Source organism: Leptinotarsa decemlineata, unplaced genomic scaffold, assembly GCF_025532065.1.
Source record: "Leptinotarsa decemlineata unplaced genomic scaffold, Ldec_3_MD MMD2_tig00001602, whole genome shotgun sequence".
Taxonomy (NCBI): Eukaryota; Metazoa; Arthropoda; class Insecta; order Coleoptera; family Chrysomelidae; genus Leptinotarsa; species Leptinotarsa decemlineata.
In genome coordinates this window covers 65,851-76,652 of record NW_027412565.1, presented here as the reverse complement: position 1 = coordinate 76,652, position 10,802 = coordinate 65,851, and the positions used below count along the sequence as shown (strand labels likewise).

Here is a 10,802-nt window from a genome sequence, read left to right as displayed (position 1 = left end):
TAACTATAAGTGGCTTAATGTATTGAAGCATATTTTGGAAAAATATAACAATTCCACTCATAGAACCATTAAAATGAAACCTGCTGAAGTGAGTAAAAAAGATGAAAATAAATTACTTCACACAGCCTACAATCATATCAAACAAATTGACTCCAATAATAAATTCAAAGTAGGAGATCGTGTACGCATATCTAAATTACGAGGAATTTTCGATAAAAAATATTTTCCAAACTGGTCAACAGAAATTTTCACGATAGCAAAAGTACAATTGACAAATCCTGTAACCTATTTATTGAAAGATGATAAAAAGCAAGATATTTCAGGAGGTTTTTACAAAGAGCAATTACAAAAAGTAAAACATCCTGATATATATCTCGTAGAAAAAGTACTTAAAAGAAAGAATGGAAAAGTTTTCGTTAAATGGTTAGGATTCGATGACAAACATAATAGTTGGATAGATAAGAGAAATATTGCGTAATCAGCATTCGTATTATAAATACTGTATGAATCAGTATATTACTTCATTTTTACGGTGTCATTGAGTGTGGTATCATGTTTATCATCGATGTGCAAGGTTTTCAATATGGTAAAGAAAATTTTTCATGTAAAGAAATTGCAATTTTGAATGTTGAAAATGGAGTATGGTACCATCGAATGATTAATTTACCAATAGGCATCAATCAATATATGCCTCATGTGAAAAAACATATGAACTGGTGTACAAATAATCTACATGGATTGTCATGGCAGCATGAGCAAAGTTCAACAACAGTAGCAACCATCAACTACGAACAAATTTCGGAGTTCATCAATAATTGTGTTGGTTTTGATGCTGTTATAAGTGTGAAAGGTTGTGAAAAGAAAAAATGGTTAAGTCAACTCATTCAAAATGAAATTTCCGATTTGTATGAAGAAGGATGTCCTGCAATAGAAAATTTGAAAAGTTTTCTCAAGTCACACCATTGTATGAATCATTTAAATAACAGTTTGAATTGTGCACTAGAAAATGTTTTTTTATTGAAATATTGGTATTCACACTGTAAGAAATAAATTCTGAATTCTTGTTCTTATAGAAAATGAAATATTTACTTTTCACACATTCTTATTATACATGTGATATTTACTACATTGCAGAAATAAAAAAATATGTTTCTCAATTTTGTTTATTTTACTATAATAATTGAAATTTTCACAATCACAAAAAATCTTGGGATTCTTGGAAATAAGTAGGGTGTTGAGAGTTTTCTTCTTCAAAATCTTCGATTATGACAGGAGATAGTGATCGTGTTGGAAGGGGTAGAATTTCTTTTGATGATGATGATGAAGCCTTCAACTTTTTTGGTGGTGGAGGTGATGGAATAGCGTCCACGTCATCATCATCTTGTATATTGAAATTGAACCGTTTCACTGCTGTTTCCAGAAACCCCAATTCCTGTTCATTTTCAGCCATTGCCCGGGTTACTTTCACTGGCAAATTACCAAATTTCTTAGTCAAAGTAACCATCTTCGGACTGTATTTTAAATATACTAAAATACAGTCCTCAGATTTTTTTACGATCTGCTTCACACCATATCTATAACAATATGAAAAATTGTTCAAACACAAGTAATAATATTATTTGAAAATGACTTACCTGAATAATTGTTTAAGCACCACCATTGCCATATTGACGGGCAACATTTTTGTATTTGTAATATTGATAATTAAAGTTGTCGGAATAGTTGACATTTTTGTTGTTGTATCGATTCACTCGTAACTAGAATGATTTTCCAAAGACATAGATCCGTCAATTTATACTGTGAAATTGTGCTGAAAAAAATGAATAACATCGAACGTATGTTGTTCATGCAATGATAAACGAGTGCATTATCATGTATCAAGTACGTGATATAATTTTTCTATTAATAAATATCAATACCGCGTTACCATAACACACGTGTAAAGTTCATGATTTGCGAGTGCATTATCATGTATCAATTACGTGATGTAATTTTTCCATTAAGAAATTCATTGCCATAAACAGACGTTTAAAGTTCATGATTTACATAATCATATAAAAGATGACCTCTAAATTATGGAAATAGCGCGCATTCAAAAGACAGCGGTTAGAGTCTTTATGAAATTTTACAATTGAAGGTGAACCTTAATAACTATACACCAATAAATGTAGGTATTTCCACATATATTGAAGTACCTAAATTCATTCAAAATAAAAAGGCTGTCCTTAACATTCAAAATAATGATCCGTACTGTTTTCTTTGGTCTATTGTGGCAGTTCTTCATCCATGTGCAACTAATGTCTGTAAAAAATCATCATATCCACATTTTTCTAATATATTGAAATATGAAGGGATTGAATTTCCACTCAAAATTAAAGATATAACAAATTTTGAGAAAATGAATAATATGTCAATAAACGTTTTCGGTATTGAAAAAAAGGAAATCGTTCCTATCCGTTTGAGTAATCTTGAATTTTTAACAACAATTAATTTATTAATACTTCAAACCGAACATGATTTCGATGATGTTGATTCATGTGATGAAGAGGAATTGATGGACTTAGATGAAAATGTGAATAATTTCAAAACTATTTATCATTTTGCTCTAATAAAAGACATGACGCGGTTGTTGTGTGGACAAAGTGGTGACATAAATCACAAAAAGTTTTATTGTACCAAATGTCTCAACCATTTCTATTCACAGGAAGTATTGAACAACCATACACTGTGTCCGTAAAGTATGGAACAAAGTCATTTTTAGCTAAACAGGTCATTTTAAGAAATAATCCTGAAACACGTCGATTTTTGATGTTAATTTATGGTATTTTAAAATAATAATCTAATATACAGGGTGAATTACGTTCGAGTAATGACGTCACCGTCATTTTTTTTAAATGGAACACCCCCATTTTGTCTCAATTTTCGGATTACTCTAGCTGAGCTGATTCCAAAAATGTATCACATGTTGATTCCAATTGGTACAGGGTGGACAAAAATACAGTAGTTGTGTGTGCGCTAATAAAGTAACGCGTAACATTCTTTATTAGGTAAATCAACAATATTATCAAAAATACTTATGTCTAGCGGCAATTGGTTTAAATGTAACACCCCGTAGTTTGCTACATGTTTAGAGTAATAAAAATGAGCTGTTTCCAAACATGTTTGGTACTTGTGGTCTAGCAGACAGAATATGAAAGAAATTATTTCTTATCTACATTTATAAAAAACATAGTCGTCTAGTTTTTTGTGAAATATCATTATTTGTTTAGTAATTTATTGATGTTCAGTGACAGTTTAGTACTACAATATTTTTGGTATTCGTGAATATTCGAATGATTGCTTAGATTTAATTGGAAGTAGAAATGGAGTTAAGTGTAAAACAAAGAATTGAAATACTTATGATGATTGGGTATGGAGACAGATCGCGAACTCAGATGGAAGTGTGCAATTTGTTTAATGATAAATATCCAGAAAGACCTATAACGCGTTCAACAGTCAGTAAGCTGAAAACGAAATTTCGAAAAACTGGTACGGTTGCAAATGTACGCAAATCAGGTCGTCCCCCTGCAAATGCTGATACAGCATTAGATGTTTTACTGAGTTTTGAAGAAGATGCGCACAATTCTGTTCGTAAAGTTAGTCGCGAAATCGGTGTTGGCAAAACAACGGTACAAAAACTATTGAAGCTTGAAAAATGGCATCCTTATAAAATCAAACTTGTGCAAGAATTAAACGAAGATGATCCCGATTGACGACTCCAATTTTGCGAAGAAATGATGGATAAATGTCACCGAGACCCTCTCTTGTAACAAAACGTTATTTTTTCTGATGAGTCCACTTTCACGTTAAATGGTGAGGTTAACCGTCAGAATTGTAGATACTGGGCAAAAGAAAACCCCTACTGGATGCGTGAGCATCATACACAATACCCTCAAAAGGTAAATGTATGGGCTGGAATTGTACGAAATTGAATCATTGGACCCTACTTTATCGAAGGTAATTTAAAGGAGGCAAAGTACCTTGAGTTTTTAAGGGAGTATCTCGTACCTACTTTACGTAATTTATTTCCCAGCAGACGTAATCCTGGAGGTTTTGATGAAAGTTTATGGTTTCAACAGGATGGTGCACCTCCACATTATGCTGTAGATGTTAGAAGGTACGTAGATGAAATTTTTCCGAACAGGTGGATTGGTAGACGTGGACCCACTGAATGGCCAGCGAGGTCACCAGATTTAAATCCTTTGGATTATTTTCTGTGGGGCCTTCTGAAGAATGTTATTTATAAAAAGAAACCAGCAAATATTGAAGATGTACAAGTGAAAATTCGAACAGAAATAAACAATATTACGCAAGAAACCATACACAAGGTTCAATAAGAATTTGTACACCGTTTGGGTTACTGTCAAATACAGCAAGGGCTGCAGTTCGAACATTCAATATAAAGTCATGTATTCCAGCATATTCTGTCCGCTAGACAATAAGTATTTTTGATAATATTGTTAATTTACCTAATAAAGAATGTTACGCGTTACTTTGTTACAACACACAACTACTGTATTTTTGTCCACCCTGTACCAATTGGAATCAACATGTGATACATTTTTGGAATCAGCTCAGCTAGAGTAATCCGAAAATTGAGACAAAATGGGGGTGTTCCATTAAAAAAAAATGACGGTGACGTCATTACTCGAAGGTAATTCACCCTGTATATTAGATTATTATTTTAAAATACGGTAAATTAACATCAAAAATCGACGTGTTTCAGGATTATTTCTTTAAATGACCTGTTTAGCTAAAAATCAATTTGTTCCATACTTTACGGACACAGTGTATATTCACCGGTAGAAAAATGAATAAAACCAAAATAACTCTACCATCTGAAAAAAAAAATTTATCTTTCACAGACTTCAAAAATAAAGAACCCGTACCGTTTGTGATTTATTCAGACATTGAAAGCATTTTGGAAAAATATGAGGATGTGAAACCTAGTAAGAAAATTCGAATATTTCAAAAACATATTCCATGTAGTGTAGCATTTTACTTATTGTGTACTTTCGACAATTCAAAATAAAAATTCGAATTATATACTGGTAACGATTGTATCAGCTGGTTCGTCAAACGTTTACAACAGCTAGCTTTCGAATTAAATCCAGTATTTTCCAATGTGGTTCCAATGATTCCGCTATCACCTCAACAAAAACACGATTTCGATTCAGCCACTAACTGTCATATTTGTCTAAAACCATTCACAGAGGATCAGATCAAGGTTTAAGGACCATTGTCATATATCTGGAAAATTTCGTGGAGCAGCCCATTCCACCCCTTGCAACATTAACTATCAGAATGATAATATGATACCTGTTGTTTTTCATAATTTATCTGGTTACGATAGCCATTTCATTATTAGAGCTTTACCGAAAGAGGTTTCTGGTGCTGTCAGATTGTTACCAGTAAATAAAGAAAAATATATATCATTTAGTAAACAAATTGACAATACAAGTATAACATACCGATTCCTAGACTCTTTTCGTTTCATGGCAAGTAGTCTAGATAAATTGAGTTCATATTTAAATCATTCAGAAAAGGTAATCACAAAAAGTTTCTGTAAAAATCAAGAGGAATTTAAACTTTTATCTAAGAAAGGTATATTTCCATATGATTATTTTGATAGTTGGGATAAAATGAACATTGACAAATTACCACCGATCGAATGCTTTTTCAATAAATTGAGAAAGTGTGGTGTAACAGAAGATGAGTATTCACACGCTGTTAAAGTATGGGATACTTTTGAAATTCAAAATTCACAACAATATATGGAGTTATATTTGAAAACAGATGTATTACTTTTGGCTGACGTTTTTGAAAAATTTCGAAAAGTATGTATGAAAACATACGATTTGGAATGTTTGAAATATTACACTGCACCAGGTCTAGCTTATGCAAGTTGTTTAAACATTTCAAAGGTTACTTTGGAATTATTAGATGATGTAGATGAGCTAATGTTTATTGAAAGGGGTATAAGAGGAGGAATATCTCAATGTAGCAATAGATATGGTAAAGCTAATAATATTTACATGAAAAACGAGTTAACCCTGATCAACCCTCATCATATCTCATGTACTACGATGTTAATAACTTGTATGGTACAGCATTATCAGAATATATCAGAAATAATCAGAATTATCAGAATGGAAAAATAATACTGATTTCTATTCTGAAGATATATTTAATACACCTAATGATTCTGAATATGGTTACATATTAGAAGTTGACTTAGATTATCCTGTAGAACTTCAAAATGTTCATAAAGATCTTCCATTATGTCCTCAAAAAATGATTCCACCCTTATCATCATCAAAAAATCCAAAATTGTTAACAACACTTTTCGATAAAAAAAATTATGTTATCCATTATAGAAATTTGAAACAGGCAGTCAGTTTAGGTCTCAAAATCAGCAGAGTTCATGAAATTTTGAAATTTAAACAAATACCATGGTTAAAAACTTATATTGATTTGAATACGATGTTAAGACAAAACAGTAAAAATGAATTTGAGAAAATTTTTTATAAGGTAATGAACAATAGTATCTTTGGGAAAACAATAGAAAACTGTCGTAAATATAAAGATATTAAATTATGTACTAAGTGGGAGGGTAGATACGGAGCAAAAAGTCACATATCAAAACCGAATTTTCATAGTTTGACCATTTTTGATGATGATATGGTAATCATTGAAATGAAAAGAGTCAATATAGAACTGAATAAACCCAATTATGTGGGTTTCAGTGTTTTGGAAATTTCAAAAATTATTTTATATGACTTTCATTATAATTATATCAAACCTAAATTCAATGAAAATGCGAAATTGTTGTATACAGATACTGATTCATTGATTTACCACTTTTTCACCGATGACATTTTTGCACATATCAAAGAGGACAATTCGGAATTCCATTGGTAAATAAAAAAGTTTTAGGTTTGATGAAAGACGAAAACAATGGAAGAATTATGAAAGAGTTCATTGGCTTAAAGTCGGAAATGTATGCGATAAAAGTAGAACATGGAGAGAATGACGGGGAAAATTTGATAATTAAAATAGATAAAGGTGTCACCAGAGCCTCTCTCAAAACAATAAATTTTCAAAATTACTACGATTGTCTATTCGGAAATGAACATTTTGAAGTAACGGAAAATCTGATTCGTAGTAAAAAACATGAGGTATATACAATAAATCAAAGAAAAGTTGCATTAACTCCTTTCGATGACAAACGAATTGTAAATTATTTATCAAGTGATACATTGCCTTGGGGTTTCAAAATTTAATCCACACTTGTAATATTCATTTTTACAATTGATTAACTTACAACTTATATTTTAACACAATGGAAAAAACGTTTCTATCTTGAGTTCTTTTTCCGATTGATTTGTGATTTTACAGAGCAATATGAACAAAGCAATCCAGGAAAATATTATTAGTAGCACTAATGGAAACGAACTTCCTCAAGTCAATGGTCCTTCAAAGTATCGGTGTAATGACAGGAGATGTTTGAGAGTTTATGAAAGTTTTTCATCAGAATATAACTTTTGCCCACCCTGTCATCAACGTCGGGATTCTGGGTCCTATAGACAAAGAATAAGGAACGAGAGGGTATCGAGAAGTCAGTTGAGGAGACAACAACTGACAGCATAACCATCATAACCGCTTCAACTGTTCATTATTCATTCAACAACCACATGAGGAATTTAATTTTTTGACCTCCAACATTGCACACTTTCTGTTTCAGTGAAAATCAAAAGATGAATTTTAGCGATTTATTCGAGGACACTTTATTGAAAGCATGTGAAGATATGGAAAAAACTTTACTACAACTCTGTAAAGAGAAAAAAGAAAAAAAATATAAACCTTAAAACGAAAGAATCCATTAAAAACGTATTATTTTGCAAACTGTGTGATACTCCAAAAGACAATAAGGAAGTATCGAAAAGAAGTACAAGACAGTATTGTGAAAATTGCAAAAAGAAAACCGTTTTTGAATTATAATCACCGAAGCATCTGAGAATTGATAAACGTTATGCAGACAATCGTGGAGTCATTCGTAAGTAACCAATAGCATCATTAACATCATTATGCCTGTACCAGTGAAATATAAGTGTACTAAATGTGGGGGAGAAACAAATTATCCGAATATATTATGTTTAGAATGTATAGTTGAACAGATTTCACGTGACGTATATGGTATAAAACATCCCTAATACAACTGTTACGTGTAGTAGTAATCGAGTTGCTTTCAAAGAAACACACACACACGCACAACGATAAAAATATGTATTTGTTGTACATTATTCTTCTACTTTCACAAATTTGCAACATCCTAACTTCAAAAGTTATTTATATCAATACACCATACAAGTTGGAAAAATGGTAGCTTTTTATTAATGGAAGTACATCTAGATACGATTATTTTGAATGAATATCCAGCTTTCTACTCTGAAAAATCAATACCGTTATGTAAGATAAACGAACAATATTCCTCAAACATTTTTGTAATTATTCTTCCATTTTTTCAGATTCTACGGTAACATGTAAGGACAAAGGAAAAAAGTATAGGTGCGGATACGTTATTGGATCACACGAAAACTTTCATCCCATTGTTCCATTCAAAAGCCGATTAATGTGCGGACATCATAGCATTGAACAATTTCATAAACCATCCATAACTTACAGAGGTTTCTGGTGGACAACTGTAAAAGATTTTTATGAATATGCAAATATTAATCTCAAAAAATATTTAGCTCTACCAGAAATTTGTTATGTATACTTATTGTCGTCTAAAAAAGATGAATTTTTGAAAATAACCCATACATTGTGAATACCTACTAATTAATAAACGTTAATAAATTACGTATTTCCTTTTTCACAATATTCATGTTCAATCATACATATGACCCTTAAGGTCAGCTAATCTGGTTAATTATCAGTGAAACACCAAATATTCCAACGAAATGCAACAAAGTATTCAAGTTTAATTATACATGTGACCTTTATGTCAGTTAATCTGGTTTTCTATCAGTAAAATAACAAATATTTCAACAAAATGCAACGAAAATATCCTAATTAAGTGCAACAAAGTATTCATGTTTACTTATACATATGACCTTAAGGTCAGCTAATCTGGTTTTTTATCAGTAAAATAGCAAATATTTCAACGAAATGCAACGAAAATATCCTAATCAAGTGCAACAAAGTATTCATGTTTACTTATACATATGACCTTAAGGTCAGCTAATCTGGTTTATTATCAGGCAAACAACAAGTATTCCAACGAAATGCAACGAAAATATCCTAATTAACTGCAACAAAGTTGTCTCAAGGTCAACTGGCGCACCGACAAAGTCATCGAATAAAACACATTGGCGTACGCCTGGGTACATGCTTTAACGAAAAGGGGTCGCCTGATGAGGGTTTCCGAACTGGGGTTGCCCGAAAAGGGTTGGCCGAAGAGGGTTGGCCGAAGACGATTCACTGAGCCAAAAGGTCTCTAATACGACACGGCTAATCTACACCAGCCGAGGCCTCTTCTTACAACACCCTCTGGTCATTGACCATCTCTTACAACCCTCTGGTCATTGACGATCTACAAGAACAAGGGTTGCTCAAGAACACATTGTCAACACCATTGTTCTTCGCCAACAAGGCCTTTTTGACACACTTCTTCATCCCAAACAACCGCACCCCTTACGCTATCGATGGACAGCTCGATGGCATGGTTACCATTGTATCTAGAACCACGTTAGCTATACTACTTATTTTATTAGTACGATTGGAAACGCTTGTACAAGCGAGTTAACACATTCGAATACGAGACTCGAGTCAGTTGGACTCGGGTTAGCGAGTACGAATCGATGCTTCCTAACTCGAGTACCGGAATCGAATCTGGCGTACTCGAATCAAAATAAATTGGTATTCGAGTAGGCGAGTTCTAAAGCAGGAATCGAGTCTGACTTGAATAAAACCGCTAACACATCGGCACATCACTAACTTTTTCCCTACATTTTTTCAGCTATCAAATTCAAACAATCGAAATGCAAGAAAGTTTTGCAACTCTTGCCAAAATCACCATAAGTTAAGCTATCATTTGAAAAAATATATTTTGTTATTTCAAGATAAGGTAATCAGAAACTGTTTTTTTTCATTTTTATACCCGCGTAAGTCTCAAAGCACGTATCTAGTTGGTTACTGAGCAATGAAACTACTATAAAGAACTAGTTTGGCATACTAATTTACTGAGCTTCCTCTTCCTCTTGAAGGTGTCGAGGTGGTAAAATAGCAGTTTGGTGTTGTGAAAAATTTTCAGTAATGTAGTGAAATGTTTGAATATGATTGTTTTCATTCTATGATACTCCCAAATTTTCGAACGATTCTGCTGCATTGCGAATGGGTTCAATATACTCCTATTTTTGTAATCTTATGGTTGGTATTTGTGCTCAGGGTTGGTTCTGGTAATCAGGTACTCTAATGACACAGGAGGGGGTTGTACAAGCATATATAAGATATTCCAGGAACATGGACCCAGTTGTAAAAGTGTTTTGATTGTGTTCAACTGATAGTGTCAGTGTTCTTACCACTACTATTATATTCCTACGATTCGTTAGTTGGAATCATGGCAGAAGTAATCATCAAGGTGATTAAGTTTCCTTAGTGTGCTCTTATGAGGAGAACAACAGCCTCATCATGCTGTTGTTCATCACAATCATCATGGATTGTGAAATTTTGATTCGTCTTCCACCAGCGCAGTAACTGGA

At 32.6% G+C, this 10,802-nt stretch overlaps 1 protein-coding gene and 1 long non-coding RNA gene across 2 annotated transcripts; one reads left to right on the top strand and one right to left on the bottom strand.

Annotated features, from left to right (window-relative positions):
- Window positions 1-612: 612 nt before the first annotated feature.
- Window positions 613-4,646, bottom strand: LOC141482591 (uncharacterized). Its single transcript, XM_074176094.1, has 2 exons — window positions 1,635-4,646; window positions 613-1,574 (listed from the first exon to the last, which is right to left on the bottom strand). Exons 1-2 carry the CDS (start codon window positions 1,727-1,729, stop codon window positions 1,196-1,198), a joined length of 474 nt encoding a protein of 157 aa, XP_074032195.1. The 5' UTR covers window positions 1,730-4,646; the 3' UTR covers window positions 613-1,195.
- Window positions 4,647-7,656: 3,010 nt separating this feature from the next.
- On the top strand, window positions 7,657-8,821 carry LOC141482592 (uncharacterized). The gene is made up of 2 exons (XR_012465604.1): window positions 7,657-8,095; window positions 8,568-8,821. It is a non-coding gene; the product is annotated as an uncharacterized lncRNA (long non-coding RNA).
- Window positions 8,822-10,802: the final 1,981 nt, after the last annotated feature.